We start from the raw sequence: 24284 nt of genomic DNA on the forward strand, positions 1-24284 counted from the left end.
GGTAATGGCCGCACTCGCTGTGCCGTTCCCAATGTTTTATCTTGTCCGCCGCCGTGGTTAATTTAAACCGTGTATTATTTATTGTAGTCTGCTAAAAACCACACAGGCAGAAGAGCGAAGTTATTAACGCAGCAGTGCCGTCTTTAAAGAGGTCCGGGGCGACAAGGTGAATGAAAATATGTGGTTGTTGGCTGCATGAGTGAAGCTGCGATGTTAGCTTAGCGGCGGACAGGCTGCATTGTTAATTGAAAGACAGGCGAGTTGGCTACATTGTCCGCTCACCGCTAACGCCGCTGGTGTCCGTTAATTAGCAGCAAGTGGCAGTAAAGCTAACTAGAGTGTTAATTAATGTTAGAGAAAACCGTTCTCTAGTTTGTTGAACTTGGTGTGCTATTTAGCCTGCTCTCTTCACGCTGCCAAGTTTTGGGCCTCCATAAAGTAGCGCGGCTAAGCTAATCCGTTACAACTGACACCAGTAGTGCTAGCTGCAGGAGAACTTCTGTATTATTCTCGAGCATAGCCATGTTTTTTTTCTGATCCGAAAACTCATGATGGCAGCTAATATCTCGAAAAATTAGCATGTTTTTAGAGTAAAACAGAATTACTGTTTTGGTAGATAGCTAGCTCGCCACAGAGAGGGTTATTCTTGTTGAATTAGCTGTATCGGACCCCCATTTTTATCAGTAAACGCGTATCAATAATATCTTTATAGATGTGTTTAGTCTTCTCCACTTAGGTAGCCATTGTGTCAACGAACCGTAACTTCAAAGCCGAAATTAAAAATTATCTGCTATTTATTCTGTTTGATGTCAAAGAGGATGTTGATATATCTATTCTGACAGTCTACTTTTTCTGTTTGCAACAGAATATTCTCCAATGGATACTCCTGAAAGCCCAACCCAGTCCCCTCAGTCCCCAGAGGAGGAAAAGGGCCTTTCTGACAGTGAGCTGCTGGATTCTCATGATGAGGACGAGGACAGGGCCATCTCAGATACTGAGGTAGTCTGTGATGATGACAATAATGGGGCGCTGAATGAGGAAGAAGAAGATGATGATGCAGGGGAAAGCAGAGGAAGAGGCTTGGAATTTGATGCAGAGAGGGAAGAAGATGAGGTGGTCCCCGACTTTGTCTCAGATCCAGAAGACGAGGAGCCTTTAGGAGAAACCGAAGGGATGGGACAAGAGGATGGGACCATCCTGCTTATGGAGGGGGATGAAGATGGTCCACAGGGGAATGAGAAGGAAGGAGAGGAGCAAGAGGATAGAGTGATTGACACCCCACAGTCCCCAGACTCAGAGCCAGACCAGGGCAAGAGCTTCATTGCTGAAGAGGATGGAGAAGATGGGGACGAAGGATACAGGGACTACCAGAAGGATGCCTCGACAGAGCGTGAGACAGCTGAAGTGGGTGATGAAGAGGAAGACAAAAGCAAAGCAGAGGAAGAAGAGGAGGATGAAAGGATTAGAGCAGAGGAGGAGAAGAGGAGGAGAGCTTTGGCTATAAGAGTAATGAAGGATGACTCAGCGTCGGTTTCTAGGGAGCTGGATGAGCATGAACTGGATTATGATGAGGAGGTGCCAGAAGAGCCCAGCATTCCTGGTCAGGAGGAAGAGGAAGATGAGGAAGAAACAAAAAGGGAGGGAGAAGAAGAGGAGGAGAATGAGAACAAAATTAGTAAGAAGAAGGAGAGAAAAATGATTCTTCCTCCATCTCCTAAAGACAGTGAATCCAAGAAGACAGAGGACTCCAAAGGGTCAGAGAGAACACGCAGAGATTCCTTCAGAGATAAGAAGAAGGATGAGGATGATGGAGAGATTGATGAAGGAGAGATTGATGTAAGTGATCACAATTTGGCATGTTTTTATGGGCCATTCATGGCAGGGCTTTTTAGTGAAAATATCCCTGTATTTTATATTATGGTCACATAATTTGATAAAACTACCAGCTCTGTGACTATTCTGGTAATAACAGAAGACTAAAGAGCAAACTGCCTTAGGAAACTTCTGGGATATTCTGTGCTAACGATCAATAAAAAAGGCTTCGTTCTCAGGAGTAGATTTGCTTTTGTAACTTATGCAGTTTTCAAGAACATTCTGACATTCACCAATGTTTTCTTGTCAGGGGTCTGCTCTTAGGTAAGAAAATGCAAGAGCATTCTTATGCACTCTAGGATTGGGCAATATCCATTTTTGAATACGATTAAACCTTTAAAAAAATTACTACACTATACAATATAACTGTCAAGTGCTTAAAAACTGCATTATTCAAGTAACAGGTTCGACCAAGCACTTGTTGATGTTCATGCGCAAGCACTTGCTACAGAGTGCATGCTCTAGAGGCATTTCATTCAAGCCTTTTACAAAATATGTGGAATTAAAATAGCAATGTGGCTTAAAGGTATTCCTTTGTATAACAATTACTGTGCCTTTATCACAGTGAGGTCATATCAAACCTTAGGATGAACTTTGTTGGTCCCACATCTTCATCAGAATTGATAATCTCATTAAGGCCTATTTCCGAAATACAGTTAGTTTTTAGGCCTGCAAGTATGATAACCAAATGAAGGGGATTCTTGTTGGTTAAACGAGAGTGGCAAAGTTAAACTTTGTTATTGACCTTAAAATGATCACGTTGTACTAGTAAAACTGCTTTAGTACCCAACCCCACATTATTGGAAGGTGTTTGACATATTTATAGATCTAATTGTTGGGATTTACTTACAACAATGCATCAACTGTTTGTGTTGAATTTATGGACTGCAATAGAGATAAAATATCTCAAGCTGATTGGCTCATTCAGACACTAGTACATATTGATATCTACAAATTAAAGCATAATTTTTGTTGATTCTAAACTGGACTCGACCTGTTACCATGTAAAGTTTTTATATTGTGTATATGTGAGAATGTGAAACGTTACATGAACACTGATCCATGTATGCAGAAAAGAGTCATTGTGTAGGCTAAATCTCTATCTTCTTTGCAAAGAGATGTGGACAACACATTAAAGAAATAGCCTCTTAGTTTCAGCCTGGACTAAGCTATCAACACTTTAAGTGGTTAAAATAGAAAATACTACTGATCAGCATTATCTGCCTTAATGTGACTTACTGTGGCAGTTGAGTTTGTGTACTCTCTGCAAGCTCTATAGTCTCGGAAACAAATTCAGTAATTGACAACAGATTGTTGGCCAGAAAGAGTATTATTTTCAGTCAAATGTTTTTTTCTATCATACCGATGAATTCACTTAATGAGGCTATTCTAGGGATGCACAATATTGGATTTTTGCTGATATCTGATTTGCTGATACTTACAAATTAATTTTACCTGATACCAATAATTTAATGAACTTCAGACTTAAAACTTCTTCCTCTTATTTTTTTTTTTTTAAAGATTTATTTTTGGGCATTTTTGTGCTTTTATTAGATAGAGGAGGACAGTGGATAGAGTCGGAAACAGGGTCAAGAGTGGGGGAGAGACATGCGGTGAAGGGCCTCAGGCCGGGTTCAAGCCCGGGCCGCCCGCGTACATGGGGAGCGCTTTTAACCGCTAGGCCACCTGCTCCCCCTCTAAAACACATTTTAAATCTGAGGATAAACAAATAAACAATATTTATAATGATTTAGGACAGTAATCTAACTGCTAAACTAACTAATCTAACTAAACAAAAAAGATCAGACCTGAGCAAAATATCAGAATTGAGCATTAAGGGCTGCAGTGTGAACGTGGCCTCAGATAGAACTCTTGATCAGGGCATCCTGACAAAACACTGTTTATGTAAAAATGAAGTTTTTACTCTCTCAGTACTTGTTAAATAGTACATTTAATATTAAGAAGTAAATGTCATACCAAAGACTCACTGGTCAAGCTGTCGGCTTAAGGGAAAAATCTCCTGACAACTTTACTAAGCTCATGAAATATTCTATTTTCACAGCTCAGGTATTTAGGTTTAAGATCTGGGCTCATGTTTGAAGAAACACGTGGGTAAACATACTGAACATGAATACACAAAACTCTAAAATAATATTGCTCCAGTTGGGATGATTGAGAGACAGTGCTTACTTGTTGCCTCAGTCGTTTCAAATAAAAATAAGATGACTGGTTCTGACAAACTTTAGGCACGTGCAAAAATGTAATGTTTACAACAATATGAATCTTTAATTTAAATAGACTCCAAGTAAACATACAAGTATGAACAGCATTATTATGTAATCTAGCTTCCTTCACTACTTTGCCTTTTTGTGTTAACCATTTCCTTTCTCTCTGAAATGGGTCAGAGTTTGCCCACTGGTGCACACATTCTGTGTTAAATGTTTCCGTTAGCCTTTTGCTTGGGAATTGGTGCACATCTCTTCAAGTCTCTTTATTTTCCTACCAGTACTTGAAAACTCAGGGCTGTTAAATAATACATCATGCAGAAAGCTGTATCAACTTTTCAACACTAGTATGAATACTTTGTCCCTTGTTTTGATCATGATTACAAGGTGCTTTATTGAGTAATGTTTTTGTTTGTGTGTGTAGGATGATGATCTGGAGGAGGGAGAAGTAAAAGATCCCTCTGACAGGAAGATCAGACCACGTCCCATCTGCAGATTCTTCATCAAAGGTAGGTGTGAACAGCATGTATACCCTGCATACCCTGACATGTATACAGTATCAGCACATGTCATGAAGAATCGTCCAATAACAGTTTTATAAAGAGGTTGAATATTTTTTGTGGGTTTTTTTTTTCATGAATTTGTTTATAGGGATTGAGGTCAAAACCTGGGTATGAAAATACCTGATTCCATTTTTTTTTCTAAACCCAGAAATCAATAAGGTTTTAGCTTATCAACACTGCTATTGAGTCTTACAGGTTCTGTGACCTAACATTATTTTATCTTATCCCTGGTACAAAGAACATACATCAGTCCTTGCAGGGGGGAACATGAGCTCAAAGCAAATCAGTGTTGTGCATCAAATTAAACCAAAATGTGATACCTTTGACTGACAGCTATGAAAAAAAACACTGGTTGCACTAGGAGCAGCATGCAATCATAACACCAGCTTTAGCTACTTCTTGACGGTTTTCTTTTTCTGCTTTGATTGGCTGTTACTTGGCTTATGCCACTTCTATTAAAGATGTATTGTTAATTTGGTCCTTTTAACAAACAATAGAAAATGATCAGGAGTGGTATTGATAAGTACTTGGATAGTTAATGCAAAAATTAACCGTTGGGAAGATGGACTTGTCTTAAAACCAGTATGTCTTCAGAGTAGAAAATAGTGGTGTAAAGCTAAGTGTATTTTCACTGCACAGATTTGTTAGGGCCTCTCGGTACAGTAGAGATGTGCACTAAAAGAATACATATGGAGCAGAGCTCATATATAGACAGGAAGAGCAACCCATACTGTCCTGGCAACTACACAGCCATGGCAAATGACAGCACTAGCCTGAATATTTCTAGATAAAAGTCTCCTGTTTGGGAACACTTTGTTTCCTAGTGAAATACAACAGTGGACAAAGTTGAGGATGAGACAAAAGTAGTGCAGACATTATTCAGCATCTGTTTCACTGACGGCACGTCCATCAGATCAGTAATGCATATGAAATGCCACACAAGCATGAGACTCACTGCAACTAGGAGGAAAAACTGATCAAACAGCTTCCTCCAGAAGTTTAACAGCCTCTTTCTGGCATTTATTGGAGGACAAAAGCGATGAAAGGGATTTTTTAAACAGCTGATCTACAACCATGTAAGTTGTTGGGAAAACAAGATTTAAACATCAGTTAAAGTTAACTGAGCCAAAGTAAAGAAATATTTATTATTATATAATAATAAATATTTCTATGAATATATATCCTATATAGGATAGATATTCATCCTCCACCTCTCAAAACGGTCTCACTAACCCTTTATGAACTTCCCTTGATCAAAGGTCTCTTTATTGAAACCCTGGTGCTCTTGTTTTGTGAATCACATTCAATCTTAATGCAGTACCTTCCACTATCAACCTCAGGGGAGGGTGGAGGGGGACTCCGTCATGTCTGCAGCTGTATCATAGCATTAGTAAAAGTTATTCTCAGATTCCAGATGAACTCTGTTCTCTGTATCAACTCAGTTGGGTCGTGAAAAGTGTTCCCAAACTTTGTAGCAGGCCCTGTTGGTTAAAAAAGGATCCAATGCTGAAGTCAGTGTTGAAATTGGCTGGATACATGCTAATTAGCTCACTTAATGAGCTCACTGACATTATGTTATGATGTGTTCAAGCTTCGCTGGGAAATTTGAGGATTAGAAGAGAGAGAAATATTTCAATATATAAACAAAAATAAATTACCTTGTATTTGAAAAAAAGTTTCAGTAATTTATTTATTAAAGTCATTTTGGAAGGAGGTTGCTGCATTATTTTTAATTCAGATGGAATTTATTTAGCCTATTTATTTTAATTTATATTTTCTAAATGTAAGATAAAAACAGAAAAGTATGCGTAAGAGCCTGAACTGTGATGCTGCAAATAAGACAATGTGTACAAGGGAGGTTTTCTAGTTCCTAATAAAGAAAAAGAAATTGTGTGTTTTGCTTGCTTTAAATACTGTACAGAAAGCGTACTGAACAATGACTTCAAAACTGAGGTGCATACCAAACTGAAATTTTTCTGTACCGCTACACCCCTACAAGAAATGTAAAAAAAAAGTTTTCATAGCTTGAGTTATTCCATACACATTAAGCCAAAGGATTCAGATACTTTTGAAACCCAGAATGCATGGCTGTTTTGTATTGGATAGGCATAGCCAGCTCTGCATGTGGCTAGTTTCATGTGAACGCAAGCAGACCTGTCAACAAGGGAAAATATGCCACTGCCTAGACAAGATTTGTATGTTGTAACTAGAGGCCTGGGACTAATGCCAATCTAATTTAGGCTAAATAAAAATTGTAAGCCTCTTATTTCAAATATGTCCTCATTATGTGTGCTTTGTTTTCTGAAGCCTTAAAATGACAAAAATTAAAAATGCACAAGATTTCTGACTGGTTATTCTGACTTTTACAGATATACAGAACCCAAAAATGATTCATATCAGACTGTGGTGTCCTGCTGCACAGCTACTGCTTCAAACCTACAGTTAGCCAAAAATATTTCACATTTATTTACAGAGATTAACCAAACCAGCACAGAGTGAGGGGTACAATGAAAGGATGGCAGCCTATATACACACACAGAAAACCTCAAATCAATGAAGAGTTGATGAACAGAAAAATACTCTTAAAAATGATTTGGCAAAAAATCCTCACCAACAAAGAATACTAAACTATAATGTAGACTAGTTAAACATGTTCATAGTGTGAAGTGATGCATTCTAACAGCCGTTGTCTCGTGCAGTGTAGCCTCATGCTAGATGCAGACAGAGCTTGTTGTGGTTAAAAAAAGTTTGATGTCACATGCAAATATCAGACAATTAACAAAAGAGTACTAGTGCATCTCAAAAAATTTGAATATCATGAAAAAGTTCAATATTTTTTGTCACTTGTTTCTGAAAGTGAAACCCATATTTTATATAGACTCATTACACACAGAGTGAAGTATTTCAAGCCTTTATTTCTTGAAATTTTGATGATTATGGCTTACAGATAAGAGAACCCAAAATTCAGTGTCTCAAAAAATTAGAATATTCCCTAAGATCAATTAAAAAAAGGATATTTTCAACAGAAATGTCAGGCTTCTGAAAAGTATGTTCATTCCTATGCCTTCAATACTTGGTTGGGCCTCCTTTTGCATGAATTACTGCATCAATGCAGCATGGCATGGAGGCAATCAGCCTGTGGCACTGCTCAGGTGTAATGGAAGCCCAGGTAACTTTGATAGCAGCCTTCAGGTCGTCTGCATTGTTGGGTCTGGTGTCTCTCATCTGCTTCTTGACAATACCCCATAGATTCTCTATGGGGTTCAGGTCAGGCCAGTTTGCTGGCCAATCAAGCACAGTAACACCATGGTCATTGAAGCAGCTTTTGGTACCTTTGGCAGTGTGGGCAGGTGCCAAGTCCTGCTGGAAAAATAAAATCAGCATCTCCATAAAGCTTGTCAGCAGAAGGAAGCATGAATTGCTTGAAAATGTCCTGGTAGATGGCTGCGTTGACTGTGGACTTCAGAAAACACAGTGGACCAACACCAGCAGATGCCATGGCAGCCCAAATCATCACAGACTGTGGAAGCTTCACACTGGACTTCAAACAACGTGGATTCTGTGCCTCTCCACTCTTCCTCCAGACTCTGGGACCTTGAATCCAGTGTGTATTGATGTAGTGCCATCCTTCTCCAGACTCAGCCCTCAGTGGGCAGTGGGGGGGGGGGGTCATCACCAGGCCAGCACATAGAAGAGTTGGTTGTAGTTGAACATCTTAGACACTCCACTCAGTGGACCTTTGATGTACATGAGAGTGGGGTTCTCCTTCCCATTTAAAGTGAGGGCATCAGACACTGATCATTTACATGTAATATCAGTTTCCTTTTGATGCACAGCTGGTTGAAAATCACTATTGATAAGTGTATCATTATCAACAAAGAAGAATAAAGGATATCCACCCCTATCTGTTTGTTTGTTTTTAAGGTATTTTACCAAAAGTTGATGTTGTCACAAGCCCATTACATTTTATTGTGTAAATTCCAGACTAGGATTATTGTAGCTATAAGAGATTTTGCTTCTTCCAAGGCTTAGTACAAAGCAACACGAGAATGGTGTTTGTTTTACTTTTGGATTTCAACTTGAACAACAGTCTTTGATTCTTCATGTCCCTGAGTTCTCAATGATATTTACATAACAGTTATCTTTTTGATTCTGGATACCAGTCCTTCATCCTCTGAAGTTAAAACTTTTCTTCAGCAGGGGGAGCTGTTGTATTTAATATCAATCTTTGTTTACTGTTAATAATGCGGCTTGTAAAGTCCTAATAAGAACAGATATGTGTTCAACCCACGTTTTTAACTCGATAATCATGCATCATTTGTCAAACTATTATGAAAAACACCTTACTTTCTCTTAAGATCATATTGTATCCTTAATGACTAAATAACCAGCGATTTAACAGCCCATAGATAATCATTTGATTGTTTAAAAGTTCATTTTGAGCTTGTTTGTTATTTTTTGATATTTTGGCATCCAGATGACCTGTGCTTACATTAAGTATTAGATTGCTTCTACAGATGGCCATAGAAACTGTTATTCTTAGCTAAACACAAGAATTGCTTGTCACTCCATTTTCTTTGGGTTAGATTTTTTTTTTTTTTAATTTTGTTCACCATGTGTTTCTTCTTATACTCTTACCTTCTTGAGCAACATTATAACAGAATAAGACAAATAAGATGAACAAGGTAGATGTATGCCTATTACTCTGTTGTAATATAAAATTACTGTTTTGTTAATTTAATCTGTTGGCTTTGAACAGATATGGCCTAGTCCTGTTTCCAGTAAAAGAAGAGATTGTTTACTTGAAAAAATCTCTCCAGAGGAAGCTGTCTGTTTTCTGTTACATACTCCATATGAAAATAGAGACATTCCAGTCCAGCCCTGCAACAGTTGGTACTGTGACTGCTGGCTGAGGTTATTTACTGAAGCAATCTCAATTTTTCACCTTTTTGTCATTTGGATCATTAAATGAGGCACAGGTTAGAAAATACCAGGAATCGCCTATGCGAGTGCTACTCTTGACAAAGAATTTACTGTATATGATTTTCTGAATTATATGCTGCCTTCAGATGGTTTTAAACTTATTTTTCTCTTTACATCACACAGGAAATTGCACTTGGGGCATGAACTGTCGGTTTATTCACCCTGGAGTCAACGACAAAGGAAACTATTCCCTCATCACCAAGCCAGACCCTTTCTCTCCTAATGGTGCACCACCTGGAGGACCACACCCACTCATCCCCAATAATCCCTGGGTATGTCTGTCCCTCACCATGCTGTGTTGCTGTAACACTAATAAAAACAAATTCTTAGTTTTGCACTATGTTAATGGTATGAGTAATATGTATTTTACTTATGTTTTAGAGGAATAGATTGTTGTTGTATTGTTACTCGAACAAAACTGGAAAATCAGACATAAAAAAGATTCAGAGCTGAAAATCTCAGCAACTACATCTGCACTCTCAGCAGTTCTCCCTAAATCTCTCAGTGAGCATATGTTTGAATGAAGAAAAACAAATTATTGATATATCTCTGTTTTTAAGGCTGCACCTGCAGTAGAGGAGCTCCCTCCCCCACCACCTCCAGTGGAGCCTCCTGTTGAGAGTGCCTGGGAGAGAGGTTTACGGCACGCCAAAGAGGTATACCTTCATACAAAAGTCCTTCACACAACATTTAGCTTATACTTGCATGATACATCCGTTATACTGCACAGATTGTATTAAAGCTCCAACACTCCTGACAAGTGAAATAAGTGTGTGCTTTCTGAGGGTTTGAACAGTTTTTCTGAAACTTGCTTTTTCTCTCACCAATGTAAGAATGTTGCTCATTTTTAAACTAATTTTGTCAGCCCAGTGAGGTTTCACAGAAGATTGTCCACAAAATTCACTTACATGTAAGTTAAATCTGATGGATTTGAAGTATTAAAGTAGTAGTACAAAAGAGAAACACTAAAGTAAAGTAGGGGCGCTTTCACATTAGGCCCAGTTGTTTCGAACCGCACCACGGCATGATTCCTCCCCCTCCCCCTTCCCCCCAGTCATGCTTTCACAATAGCAACATCAAACTGTGCCCAGGCACACTTGCGTATTTACTTGGTCTGAAACAGCAGGTGGCGATATGCACGTAACCAGGTTACAACCCCGCAAAGGAGGAGAAAGGTGAAGAAGCTACCATGGCAACCACTGGGGTCATGACCTGAGCGAAGATTATTTCTGTTTTGACCCAGCAAAAGGTCCATCCTGCAGCCATGGATGATTAAAATTGCTTTTAAGATGCCAGCAACTTCGCTCTTCGTATCTGCACATTTACTACAGCTCAGAGGATTAAATGGGCTCGCGCTGCGCAGATACAGCGGTTTTTGAGGTGACAGGAGACTTCTATTGCTTTTGCACCTCCTCTCACTGACTCCAACTTGTGTTCATCTGTAAGGTGAGTCACAACAGACTGATTATTGACTGGATTCTGATGATTTCTGCCCTTTATGGAGGAAAAATGTAACAAACTGCCGGGCTATGGAAAGAAGTTTAGTTTTTACGATGATGTCATAAAGCTGATATGACGCTCTGTCCCATATCCGAGCGCAGTTGCATTCACATCTCATCCGAACTGTGCCAGAGTCCACTTGAATCACGCCTGACACCACCTCCTAAAGGGGCCCCAGGTTTGCATTCACACTACCAAAACGAACCGGACATTTGGCTCAAGTGCACTCGGATCCGGGACCGGGCCCCTAGTGTGAAAGCCACCTAAGTTACTGTCCTCTTATAACTGTAGCTGTATAAACATGAAAACACTTGACCAGTTTATCCGACATGCCTTTGCTATTATGCAGTCAATAAAATCAGCCTGTTGACAAAAAAGAAAAAGAGTTTTGTCCGTATCCGACATGTTGATATTAAAAATTGACTTTGGTCTATACTGGTGTTAAGACAAGTTCTGACCTGAAACTTTAGTCCATAAAGCATGCTGTATATTTCAAAGAGTGAGAATGAACAAAGAAAAAGACTTCAGCTTATGTAGGTCTGTTGATCCTGCCCCAAACTCCACAGACTTGCCATCACATGCCAATATTTACAGCCTCTGACTCTCAGTGAAAACTGTATTGTCTGACAAGCATTACGGCAGGTGGATGTCAGTTTAACTGAAATTATGGTATTATGCCGATTTGGGGGTGCTGCATCAGTAACAGTGCATCAGGATTCACTGCTAAACTGCCAAAGAAGAAGAAGAAGAAAAGAACCACAAGTTTCCTATATTTCCTAGATTTTCTTCCCTACAGCAAAATTCATCGGATGAACACTGCGCTGTGTTTGTGTGCGCCAAAGACACACATAAGCTAGTGGAGACAGGAAATATGGATCAGTATTAATGATAAGCAGATTTAAAACATGATCAAAACTCGTTGCACCCACAAACCCCATTTAATTAGGCAGAGAGGAGAGAGACATTCAGGTAAACAATGCAGAACAACAGCTTAACTAAACAGTCACTGATTGTAGGTAGTTGTTAGATATTTCATATTTCTCCTGCAGAAGCTGCAGTTGCAGTAAACTTGTCAGTTCCATTGAATTTATTTATTAAAAGATATATATATATATATATATATATATATGTATATATGTATTAAGCAAAGACGAATAAAAAAGTGTTGATCATTGCAGAATGGGAACTTAACCCAGAAGTTAAATCACATATTATTCAAATCAATAATTTATTATAATAGGTAGCAAAAGAAAAATATAATAGAAAACTTGAAAACAATCCCAACATAAATAAGGGAATAAAGGTAAAATGAACTTACGGTTGTGACTGACAATTTTCTGGTAGAAATTAGCTTTAGTTGAAATCAGAGATGGTCATGTAGGTCACATGACCTCCTCAAGTTGACAGTCAGTTATTTTTATAGACATAAAATTGAACATCCATTAAAGAAGGACAAAAAAAGCTTTTTTGATGTTAATAACGGCTTTTTTAGGAATAAAACTGGTATCCTCCAAAACCCTTCAGGAGGTCAGACAAGGAAACTGTTCAAAATTAGTACAAATTATATAAGGAGAAAAACTTTTTTGGTAGATTTAGCCTCTTAATTCCACTCTCAAAATGTAGAAAAGTCCCCCCTAGAAAAGTCAGAGTATGCATCATTAGAATAGTTCCACCTCTGCCTCAATTTTAGTTAGGAAAAGCCTTGATTGGCTATAAATATTGGCAGAAATTTTCTTATCTGCTGATACAGATACAAATACTTGACTTTTTAATTTAATTTCCGCTGACATCATGCCATTAACTTCTTGTATCCCTAATTTTAAGAGAAGAATAAATTGATTGATTGGATTCACCATGTCTTAATAGTAGAGGCCTTCTGTACCATTGCTCACAGTAAACTAACTTGTTATGATGTTCATGTTTTTATGCCATTGGTTGAAAAACAAACAAACAGTGTAATTTAAAGCAGATGAGGAACAACTCAAAATACCTGGTTTTGTGTCCCTTAGGTGCTAAAGAAGGCCACCATTCGTAAAGAGCAGGAGCCGGACTTTGAGGAGAAGCGTTTCAATGTGACCATCGGAGAAGATGAGAGAGAGTTTGACAAAGAGAACGAGTTCTTTAGAGAACGCAGCTACCGCATCATCAGAGAGTAAGACCCAGCAACACACAAGACACTAGCCTGATTATTCCAAGTCCCATTCACATAAGAAAACCTGGGGTGCTTTGGTTTGAGCGGAATATAATTACTATAATACTGAGGCTTGAGTGTCACATTCTCCTCCTGTCTGTCACTTTTACTAACACTTGCTCCAAGGTTTACAGAGTTAGGCAGGAAATGTAACTACTGCTTAGAAAGCTTGAAAATGCCAAACCCAAATCACGTATTGCTCAACAGACCTTAACTGGGATCCATTTTGACCTGAACATTGAATGGCACATAAAAACCTGAACTCCAACTGTCCAAAGAACAAGTCCAAACAAGTCCTAAGAAACGGACCAATCGACCCTGGACTGGATCAGTTTATCTTTTCAAACCACTACTTCACCTGTGAAGAAAGCTTCTAGAAAGGCTGACTTGATGACTGTTTATCTTCTTGATAAATAGCTTAATCATCTCAATGTGATTTAGCAGTTCTTAATAATGTTAAGAGGTATTCTTTTTTTTTAAATAGAATTTTCTTTTTTGTATACAGTGGTTCCCATCCTCAGGTCCGGATGCCCCCATGGGGCTGCCAAAGATCTCAGGGAGACATATTTTTCTAAAGCATGATTAAAAAACACAGTATTCAACAGCTTAATAGGGCCACCCTAAGAGAAAAACACGAGGATCTGTTAATTTTTGGGCATAAAAAAGATTTGGGGGTATTAATTTGTTTAGGTTCATAAAGTGTAGTTTTCTAAGGAAAAAAAATGGGAACCACTTCTCTAACAGATATACAGATGCAAGTTATCTCTTAAGGACAACACACAAGTGTCTTTTGCAGATTCCCCAAATACGATTGTTTGGTTTGTATTAACCCTAATCCTTTTTTTCTTTTTCAGTGAAATGGACTTCAGAGATCCCATATATGGGTAAGACAAACCCATTTAAAAGGATTCAGTTTTTGTGTAAAATAAATCAAATGGAATGTGTATTTGTATTGAAGTTATTATTTTTAAACTGATGAAAAACTGAAAAACATTTTAACTTATACACATAACTTTGGATCTTGCTGTGAAATTTGCTTTGAGGCAATGTGTAAAGACTAGGGATGGGTGTTTGGAAGAAAGCTGCCAACTCAAGCATCTATAATGTTAGCGAACAATTAATTGATTAATCGTTATGTATGTATAAAAACATACATACATACATACATGGGCATATAAATATATAACATTTCCCTATATAACAGAAACAGGTAACTATTGAGTGTGTTTCTCAATGATTTATTTATTTTTGCCCTTCGAAAGCCTAGGACTCTTAAACATAAACAAGAGATGGTGTATTGTATTACCTTTTGCAGGGGTGCGCAAAAAAAATATGCAAGCATCTCAAAAAACTATTCAAACCCCAAAACAACCACAACAAACAATAGCCTTAGTTGGCTGCCATTTTTTTCACAAAATAAAGTTAGGGGAATCCACAGTCAATAGCCCATCATATAACAAAGATAAGGCCTCATAAAAAGAAAACAACAAAAACAAAACCCACTCACACTGTCATGACAGTAGATATTGTTGTGCAGTGCAGCGTAAGACGTGTTTAGTCTTTTTATTAAATGCCAACATCAGATCGACTAAATTCCCCGTGATCGACCAAATTCTTAATGACCAATTAATCAATCATTGATGAATTGTTCCCATCCCTAGTAAAAACACAACATAAATAGTTTTTTGTCCATTGTATTGAGACATTTTGAAGTGGTATTTTCCAAAAAAATGTTAAGTGTTGAATGTGTTTTCCTTTTTAGAGACCCTTATGCTGATCCGTACTATGACTATGAAATGGAGGCCCTGTGGCGAGGTGGCCAATATGAAAACTTTAGAGTGCAGTACACAGAAGCACCTCTTCCTTACCATTACACTGTGAGTATCCACACTACCTGTATATCTCTCACTTGTGTCTAGAAAGACCGTCTTATTTAACTGATATCAGTGTATTTATGCATTTAGAATTAATTATTTATCTCTGATCATTCATCACAGGAAAGCCGTTCGAAGCACATGTAGGATTATAAACAGTGTAATCCTTTTTTCAGCCAGGAGGCACATCTTTTTTTATTATTATTATTATTATTATTATTATTATTAGTTTAAATATTTACTTTTGGGCCTTTTGAGCCTTTATTCTATAGAGGAGGACAGTGGATAGACTCGGAAACAGGGATGAGAAAGTGGGGAGAGACATGCTGCAAAGGGCCACAGGCTGGAGTCGAACCTGGGCCACCCGCGTACATTGGGCGCGCCTCAAACCACTTGACCATCTGCGCGCCCCATATTATTATTTAATTTTTATTTCTTATTTCTTAGATATTTTTTAAATAATGATGACTTATTTCAGTGTAAATGACCATTCTGTCTATTTTTGAATTAGAGTTTAAAGCGTCCTAAATGTTGGGAGAGAAAACAGCATTGGTCCAGCAAGTTAGAGAGTGAAAGGAGAGAGGGAGCAAGTTAGCAAAACTAGGAAAAATTTCAATCCAAAAAATAAATGATTTTTGATGATAGTTTCCATTTGAAAGCAAAAAGTTAATTGTAACACCCCATACATAACGCTGCAAGAAGGAGCTACACTTTTAGATTTTGTGTTAATTTAGCTTTTTCTACTTTTCTCTACAGTGTCTGCTTAAAACAGACGCATAACTTCAAGCTCGCCACATTTATCCTCCTTCATGACTGAAGAGTTTCATTATTATCACTACTCTTATGGAAGCCCTCTTAACTTTTGATGCAACTTGTTTCTATACAAAATGAAATGTCTCTGCATCTTTCAACTTTGTTAATTTATTAATGCTGCTACCTGAAGAGATGGTACATAAATGAGAAATGATACTAAAATGTTAAATGATAAGGTGATGATTTAATGATTAATATGATGATACGATTAAATGATAGGAGAAATTGAGGAATTTGTCTGCATTGGAAATGAAAGGTTTCATGGCTGTGTGCCATGAATGTCAGGAAGTTATAAAGTATTTTTAGACCCACTGGCACGTTGCTGGCTTTTTACATTCATTAAAATGTCAGTTTTTGTCATACTTTATTTGACAGTATTTGACTTTTTTGCAGCAAAACTTATTGTATCTGTCTTTACAGGAGCGTGAACGTGAACGAGATCCTCGCGAGCGACATCGGGACAGGGAGAGGGAAAGAGATCACCGTGAGAGGGAGCGCCGACAGAGAGAGAGGGAGCGAGAGAGGGAGCGTGAGCGTGAGAAGGAAAGGATTCGGAGGAAAGAGGAGTGGGAGAGGGACCGGATGAAGCGCGATGAGAAGGACCGGCCGAGGATGCGTCCTCCTCGAGACACCAGGGAAAAGAAAGATGAGGACAAAATGAAACCACGCTCACCTCTCAGCATGCCACCAAAGTAAGCCGCATTTATGTTGGTTTTCTCTGTCATTAAACAAGGGTAGTGGTCTGGTGCACCATGAAATCTCATGCCATTCATTTTTGTCAACAAGAACACGCCAGGTACCACGCACATGGGCATTAGAATGCAGTTGGTGTTGATAAATCCCACAAGCTGTTTTGTTCCATTTCACCAAAATGTCTAGTTAATGCGTTGCTAAACTTTTGAGCCAAGCATTTCCTGACACCTTAGCAAAACCACCTGCACTTAAATCAGTATCCAGCAGTGAACTAAAGATGACACTTATTCGAAACTCATAGCAGTTGTGCGTGAATAGCCAACCTTTAACACTCAGTGTGACTGTAAACCATGTGGTTTTATCCTCATATGCGCAGTCTCATTATTTAATAGCTATACCTGGTATATAATAAGGTAGGGCCCTATGAAATCTGTTTTTTTTTTTCTAAATTCCGTTTTTTTTCTGTTTTAATTTTTTGGAAGTCCATTTTGTAGCCTTTCTGCTAATTTTGCCATAAAAAAGTGTCTTGTTTACGTAAATGAATAAAATGTTCGCTAATTAAATAGAAATAACCTTAAATTTATTGAAAAAGGGCCACAGTTGGCCCAGGAGCCGTTGTTTGGATAACCCTGATATAATATAAATATAACTAGTGTAAGAGTCAGATAAATGCAACATTTTAAGACACATCCACGTGTATAATTACTCTGGATCCTAACTGATGTTTACAATGGAAATGAAGAAATCCTTCTGCTCTCTCAAACTCAGAGTGATAGTGACTTAATAAGAAACTAACATTAAAGTGAAATGGTTAAAAATTAACCTGTTACCTAAACTTTTCTTTACTCTCTCAATATGTAACAGTCCATGCAGTTTGATGTTGCATTGTCTTCTACTCCTGGTTCTCTCCTCATCTCCCTCCATCCTAGCTGTTTGTCGTCTGCCTCATATCGAACTGGTACGGGAATGCTGACACGTATTGGCTTTAGGGATGTAACGATATGAAAATTGAATATAATGGTTATTCTGACCCAAATTATCACAGTTATCATTATTATAATGGTATTGTTGAAATTTGCTCAAAATGTTCAAAAGGTACTTATACACACACTGAAATCATTTAACCAAGTTTTTTTTAATAAAATAAAATAACACACACAATGTACTTTGTTGGCAGAACATTAAAATATTAACATCAAACATACAAATGTGCATTAAAGATGGCACCTTATGGCCATGAGAGGTAGCTGCACTTTGTGCAAATTGTAGATAAGATCCAAGAATACTTTTCTTTACATTCAGTGCTCAAGACTAGATCTAGTTTTACAGATCTAAGAAAAACTGGTACAGAAAGAACACTTTGACTGTTTCATGTACCTTTGTGTACAATCTCTCTCTCTCACTCACTCTCTCGCTCTTTCGGTCTCTCTCTCTCGCTCTCTTTTGCTTTCTCTCTCTCTCTCTCTCTCGCCCTTTCGGTTTCTCTCTCTCTCTCGCTCTCTCTCACTCTTTCGCTCTCTCTCTCGCTCTCTCTCGCTCTCTCTCGCCATGTTTTCGAACTGCGCATGCACACTAGAGTCTAGCGCTGCTCCTTCTTCTTCTATGGTGTTTAACGGCAACTGGCATCCATGAAGTTGCATTACTGCCACAGAGTGCTGCGGCTTCTCCAGGAATTGAGCAGTATCACCGTGAGTTTAAAGTGCGGTAATCAAACATGGTTTTAACGGTAATTAAAATTTGAAACGGTAATACTAACTGTCTCAGATTTTACCACGGTTTATAGTGATACCGGTTATGGTTACATCCCTAATTGGCTTTTTAAGCAACCACAGTTAACTAAAGTATCTACAGGAGGAATTATTAAGCTAGTTGACATGCAGCTGCTTTGACATGCATTATTGTCTAGAAAGGGGGCGGGGTTAGTGTTTGTGAAGTGTGCCCCACTTCAGTGACCCCCCCCAAACATATTCCCAGATATACTTTCCTCTTTCTAAAAACACACAGCATTTCAGTCAAGTTCATTCAATTTCTGCGATTTTCCACATTAAATTGTAAATTCTGTTTGTTTGTTTTTTTCCCCAATTTTGCAATTCAGTTAACCCGGAAATCATAGGGCCCTGATAATGGGTGAGGTCACAGACCTGGAGAAAGTAAGCACAACAAATATGGCTGCACCAGAGAAAGACATGAGGAGCAACGTGAAAAATCAAACTTAAGGACAAAATACTGCAGAAATATGACAAACCTGCACACCACTCAGAGATAGCGATAGCTGATGAGGGCAAGGCTAATGCTAAATCTAAGCGTATCAAAGCTGTCTCCCAGTTCAGAGTGAACAGAGAAAACACGGTCCATCATGTACTTTATGTGCAAAGATTTAAGGCCATAAAGCACTTTGTAAAATGAGGATTTCTACTACATGCTAAGGCCATATCATTCCATAATACCCTACTTTGGCATTTCTTGTCCCTAAATTTCATCACCTACTAACATGTCACCAAAAGGTCTTGGATTTTGCCTTTTTTATATATTATTAAAATTATTTAGCCAGGGGAGAGTTGAATTGCATGAAGTTGTTCTGGCTTTATTTTGAATGTTTGCTTATTGGAATATCTAAAACACACTGCCAAAAATGTATTTTTTTATAGGTGGACACTGTCGTATAATGATTTTGTAGCAAGTTCTGAAATATGTTACTCAGTCATTTGAGACTTTTTGACTCTTTATTGTATCTGCCGTTGAAGTGTATTTTATTGATACCGGGAGGTGTGCCGAAGTTCACTTTGTACTTTCATTGTTACTCTATTACATCATAATATCCTTTGACCTGCTCTCACCTACTGAATTCAGGTCTGCTTTGATATAATGGTGAATTGCTTCTGTGCTTCAGGTAAATGGATAAGCATTAACCAGACTGCTCCTTATCAGCTCAGACAGCAGTATCACAGCTGGGTCATCAGGACTTCCTGGTAGTGTTGTGAGGATTTTATCAAACAAACATGTATTGCTATCTGTAATACAGTCTAAAATCTACCATCATTGTTTTAAAGCATTTATCTATTTAATTATTTAACTTCATTTTAGAAGATATGATAGTGTATTGGGTTGGAAATTAGGGAGTTAGAGTGGTGAATAACATGCATGAAAGCAGCTTCAGGTCTGGCCCAGGGTGTCCACTTGGAGGACTCTAGCCTTTGTACATGGGGCACAGTGTAAGCGCTAGGCTATCAGTATGCCTTGGGTTTGTTTTTTTTTTTTTACATTGATTGTTTTGTTGCACTTCTCTGCACAGTTGGAGAAAGGAAAACTTGCCCCCTTCTTGTGTTAAGTTAAAAAATTTCAATGATTGTGCATTTCTCAGCTAAAACAGGCAGCAGAAGATGAGTTTTAACCACAGACTGGTTCTAAATAGATCAGCTGCATCATAGACAGATACCAAGTGAGCAGAGAGACAGAACTGGATCTAAGCTGTTCATCTCAGTCCGTTCCAAGTCTTGGATTCTCAACTAATGACAGTCACAAACTACAACAGTCAGTTTTACATTTTGTAGGCAATAAAAGAATTGTAAGAAAGCAGTGTGTGCTGTGGTATTATGTGAAGGGCATAATCAAACAGGACAGTTTGTTCTGTGGAAGTAGGCTGGCTTTTCTCAAATTCCACTATATAATTGAAAGCCATGCCATAATGCTGCTATTTTGATGTATTTTGAGACACAAAGGAATGATGTTTTAAACTGTTTTACTTTACACTAGGGCTGCAAGATTCTTACAAAAACATAAACATCACTTTTCTCCCTGAGATCTGAGATCATGATTCTCTCACAAGGTTCTTTACTGCCTGAGGCTGTGAATCAGTGCTAGAGTTGGTCAACACTCAACCATTAGGTCAGGGGTTCGATCCCCAGCTCCTGCAGTCACATGGCGAGATGTTGTTCTGCAAAACAACTTAACTCAAATACATTCCAGTGGCATATAAATACGGCTGAATGGGATTAGCTGATACAAATGGACACCTGACATAGCAGCCTCCACCATCAGTGTGTGAATGGGTTAGTATGACCTGTGGTGTAAAAGGGGCTTTGAATAGTAAGACAACAAATATATTTACTAGTTAAAAACTCAAAAATAAATGGTTTTTGCAGAATGTTTAAAAGTACTAAAAATTGATCAATCAATTTATCAACAATTAAGGCTTTGAAAGTATTCAAAGATCGTAAATGTGGGACCATAAGTACTTTAATTTTGTAGGTTTTCAAATTGTGTCCCTAGTTAACAAGCTAAGTATCTGATGGATTGATGTGCATGTAAATGATGGGCAAATGCTAGTTTTCTGAGAAGAGATGGAAGAAGAAGGTGTTGGAACTGAGGCTGGGCCTGGTACTTGTTAACATTTTTCCAAAATTTAACAAATAAAAGCAGGTTTGCCGTGAAGCTTTTTTCGAGTGTAACACCAGCACAGAGCCTGATAATGTTAGTCCTGCTAGAACCTCAAAGAAAGCTTTATTTGTATACTGCAATAACAAATACAATCTGCATTTTCTTGACTGTGTTGTCACATTTTTATCTTACAATATGCAGAAAACATGTACACAGCTGTGTCAGTAATGAAACTGGTTAGTAATTAAAGATGCAATGGAGTTCGAAAATATATTGAGAGGGTCTTAGAAAGTATTATATTTTACATCAGATTTTCTGTATAAACCCTGAATACCTCTGCATTTTTACCAGCCACTTTATGTTAACGAGCAGCATAATGTAATAAGGTTGAATATAATAGCAACAGTATTTTAATTATTGGCCATTTCATACAAGAAAATTTTTCATCTATTACAGAAGATAACGGCATGCTCTCTGTCACGTTAATATAATTCTGCTTGGTAAGCTTGTTATGTGCTTTTCAGGTGAGTTATCACAATCATAAAGCTTATGTTGAACAGTCTGTGTTAACTTGTTGTAACATAATAACACGTCCCATCTTTAATAGCTGGATGATTCTAGAACTACTCAGAAATGTACAGGGCAAGATCAGACAGAGAACAGATGGAACATTTTCTTTACAGGGCTCCCCAAAATAAACCAAACTTTAAATTTCTCACTGTTACTTTAACTGTCAGTACTCAGATTTTGTCTGCCATATTTCTCTCTCTTCTGCAAATTATCGCCCTGAGATTCTCAAAGCTGTAATGCGCCAGTGTCCTTCCACCTCATCAATGGCAAGATGTCTGATTCACATGAGTTACAGTATTATCATCAGGAGTAACTTTAGGAATGTTTCAAATACCAATAATTAGTGTGAAATTTGCTTATGCTGTCAAAAAGGTCTCTCCACATGTAAATGAGTCTGACATGTTAAAGATTTAGCAGAAAAGGCAGAATGGGAAAAGTTATTTAAGCCACAGGCTTTGGTAACATATTTATGATAGGTAAATACATTGTATTATTCTAGATGTGCTTTATGATGGCACCCACCTAACATAATGGTAGGGGAAACACTGTATAATACTACAATATCTGATATTATCTGCATTTTCCTGACTGTCACATTTTTATCTTACCACGTGCACAAAACATGTACATAACTGTATTGCCAATATAACTGGTTAGAAACTAAAGATGCAAAGATGCATCGAGTTCTTAAAATACTTTGAGAGGGTCTTGGAAAGGGTCCTAAATAGTATTACAGAGGGTGTCGGTGCAAACCCTGATAAAGGAATCCTTTTGTGGCAAAACTGTGTACCATCATGCTGAAGCAAGTTTAAATGTCTGGGGTGATGAGTGGAAAACTACGGCATCCCATCAGTGCATTTTAGATTTGGACATTTCTAACTGAAGAACATGAGAGGAAATTTCCACTAGTAAAAGTAATGATTAGTTAGTAATAATGATTTTGATCAGGTTTCTTTATGTCATATCTATGTGTGTTTCATTGTAACTAGTAAAAATCTACTTGAAAGAGGAAAATTTCAATACACATGTGGAAACCCTTTCTATATGTGATTCACAATGAACAAAACTGGTTACTGTCATCAGTCAGGACCTCCAGCTCACTACGAGTCACACGTTTTAATTTATCTTTTGGTCTCTTGCATGCATTGTTTTGAAATAGTGGAATTTAAACAACTGTTTTTCCACTCTCATGGTTAATGATGACGCTCCTGTCAATTTTCACACCCATGTTTGTTTTGTCTTCAGGGATAAGTGACGTAAAGCACTTGAGCAATTTTACCTGCTAGAGGCAACACTGAAATCCTTCAAGTTCAAACAGTTCAGCTGAAAAAACAAACATGCTGATCCTCGTACAGATTTCTGTGAAGAATACAAAGCAGTCTTGGGTAGGAACAACAATTTGATAGAAAGAAAAAAAAAAAGATCAAAGTTATAATAAAAGTGGATCCATAGTGTAAGCTTTTACTTTTGATGACCAAATTTCTCAGCTTTCTTAGTTCCAGTCTTCAATTTAAATGTTATTCCAGATGACAGACAGTGTTAATTCATCAACTAAAACTATGACTAAAAATGTCTGTTGTCCATCGTTTTGGCATGAGAAAGATGAGACTAAGACTGGCAAAAAATAGATCTTCGGTGATACAGATACAAAAGTAAGTTTAGTTTTTGTCAAGGAGACTTTAACAAGACTTAAGTGAGTAAATCCGCCATAATACAACATATCTGTAGCTCCTCTACTTTTAGCTGTAGAAAGCAGGGACCCCAGGTTTTGCAGGGTGCATCCAACACACAATTATGATTTGGCACTGGGTTCAGGCAAAGGAAATAATTTATTTTTTGTTTTTTTTACTTAAAGTTTTGACTAAAAGGGATTAAATTTTTTTATAACTAAAACTGGACTAAAATGTTTTAGTTTTTGTCAACTAAAACCAGAATAGAAGTAACTAAAATGTGGCTAAAATGAATGACCATTTTATTCTTGTGACTAAGACTAAATTTGATTTTTGACATTTTGACATTGACAGATTTGACATTGAATTTCCCTTCGGGGTTAAATAAAGTTCTTGTATTGTAATTGTAAATTTAAAAATTGCTGTCAAAATAAAAACTGATGCCAAAGATAAATCACTATTAGACAATAATAACAATAATACATGACAAAAAACTAGGGCTATTAGCATTCATGCTTGAATCGTAATGTGATTCAAATCTGTCATTAATGTATTCTTTTATTTATCCCGAATGATCGTGTGCTTTACTGTCCCTTTCAACAAATTTTGGAGAAATTTCTGCAACATCTCCCTACAGCCACATTGATGTTAAATAAGCATAATTCTGCCCCTTTATTAATTTTCTTCCAAAATAAAAGCAGGTCTGTTACTCTCTTGCAGATGGCTGTGGTTTAACCAGCTCACACTGTACGACTGAATAATTTACAACACATGACCAATGCTCACTATTTCTGTTCTCACACGGTATGATAGTCGGCCACAACCTGTGTGCTCACACTGTATAGGTGAAGTTAGGACAGACTGGAACAAATATCATTGAAATTTCCTTTAAAAAGTCTCACAGATGGAGGTTAAAATTGGTGTCTTCTCGTTTCCTCAAATAGCTACCAGCA

The 24284-nt window shown here is 37.7% G+C and overlaps 1 protein-coding gene across 3 annotated transcripts in view; it reads left to right on the top strand.

Annotated features, from left to right (window-relative positions):
* The window catches only part of zc3h18 (zinc finger CCCH-type containing 18), a 73879-nt gene continuing 49595 nt past the window's right edge, over positions 1–24284 (top strand). For all 3 annotated transcript variants that reach the window (XM_041795543.1, XM_041795545.1, XM_041795544.1), the window contains exons 1-9: positions 1–166; positions 866–1836; positions 4522–4606; positions 9767–9915; positions 10204–10299; positions 13153–13295; positions 14189–14218; positions 15097–15211; positions 16442–16713. In XM_041795543.1, coding sequence (XP_041651477.1) covers positions 877–1836; positions 4522–4606; positions 9767–9915; positions 10204–10299; positions 13153–13295; positions 14189–14218; positions 15097–15211; positions 16442–16713 — 1850 coding nt within the window. In that variant the 5' untranslated portion in view covers positions 1–166; positions 866–876. The remainder of the gene's footprint in view (positions 167–865; positions 1837–4521; positions 4607–9766; positions 9916–10203; positions 10300–13152; positions 13296–14188; positions 14219–15096; positions 15212–16441; positions 16714–24284) is intronic.

This window comes from Cheilinus undulatus, linkage group 9 (assembly GCF_018320785.1).
Source record: "Cheilinus undulatus linkage group 9, ASM1832078v1, whole genome shotgun sequence".
Classification (NCBI taxonomy): Eukaryota; Metazoa; Chordata; class Actinopteri; order Labriformes; family Labridae; genus Cheilinus; species Cheilinus undulatus.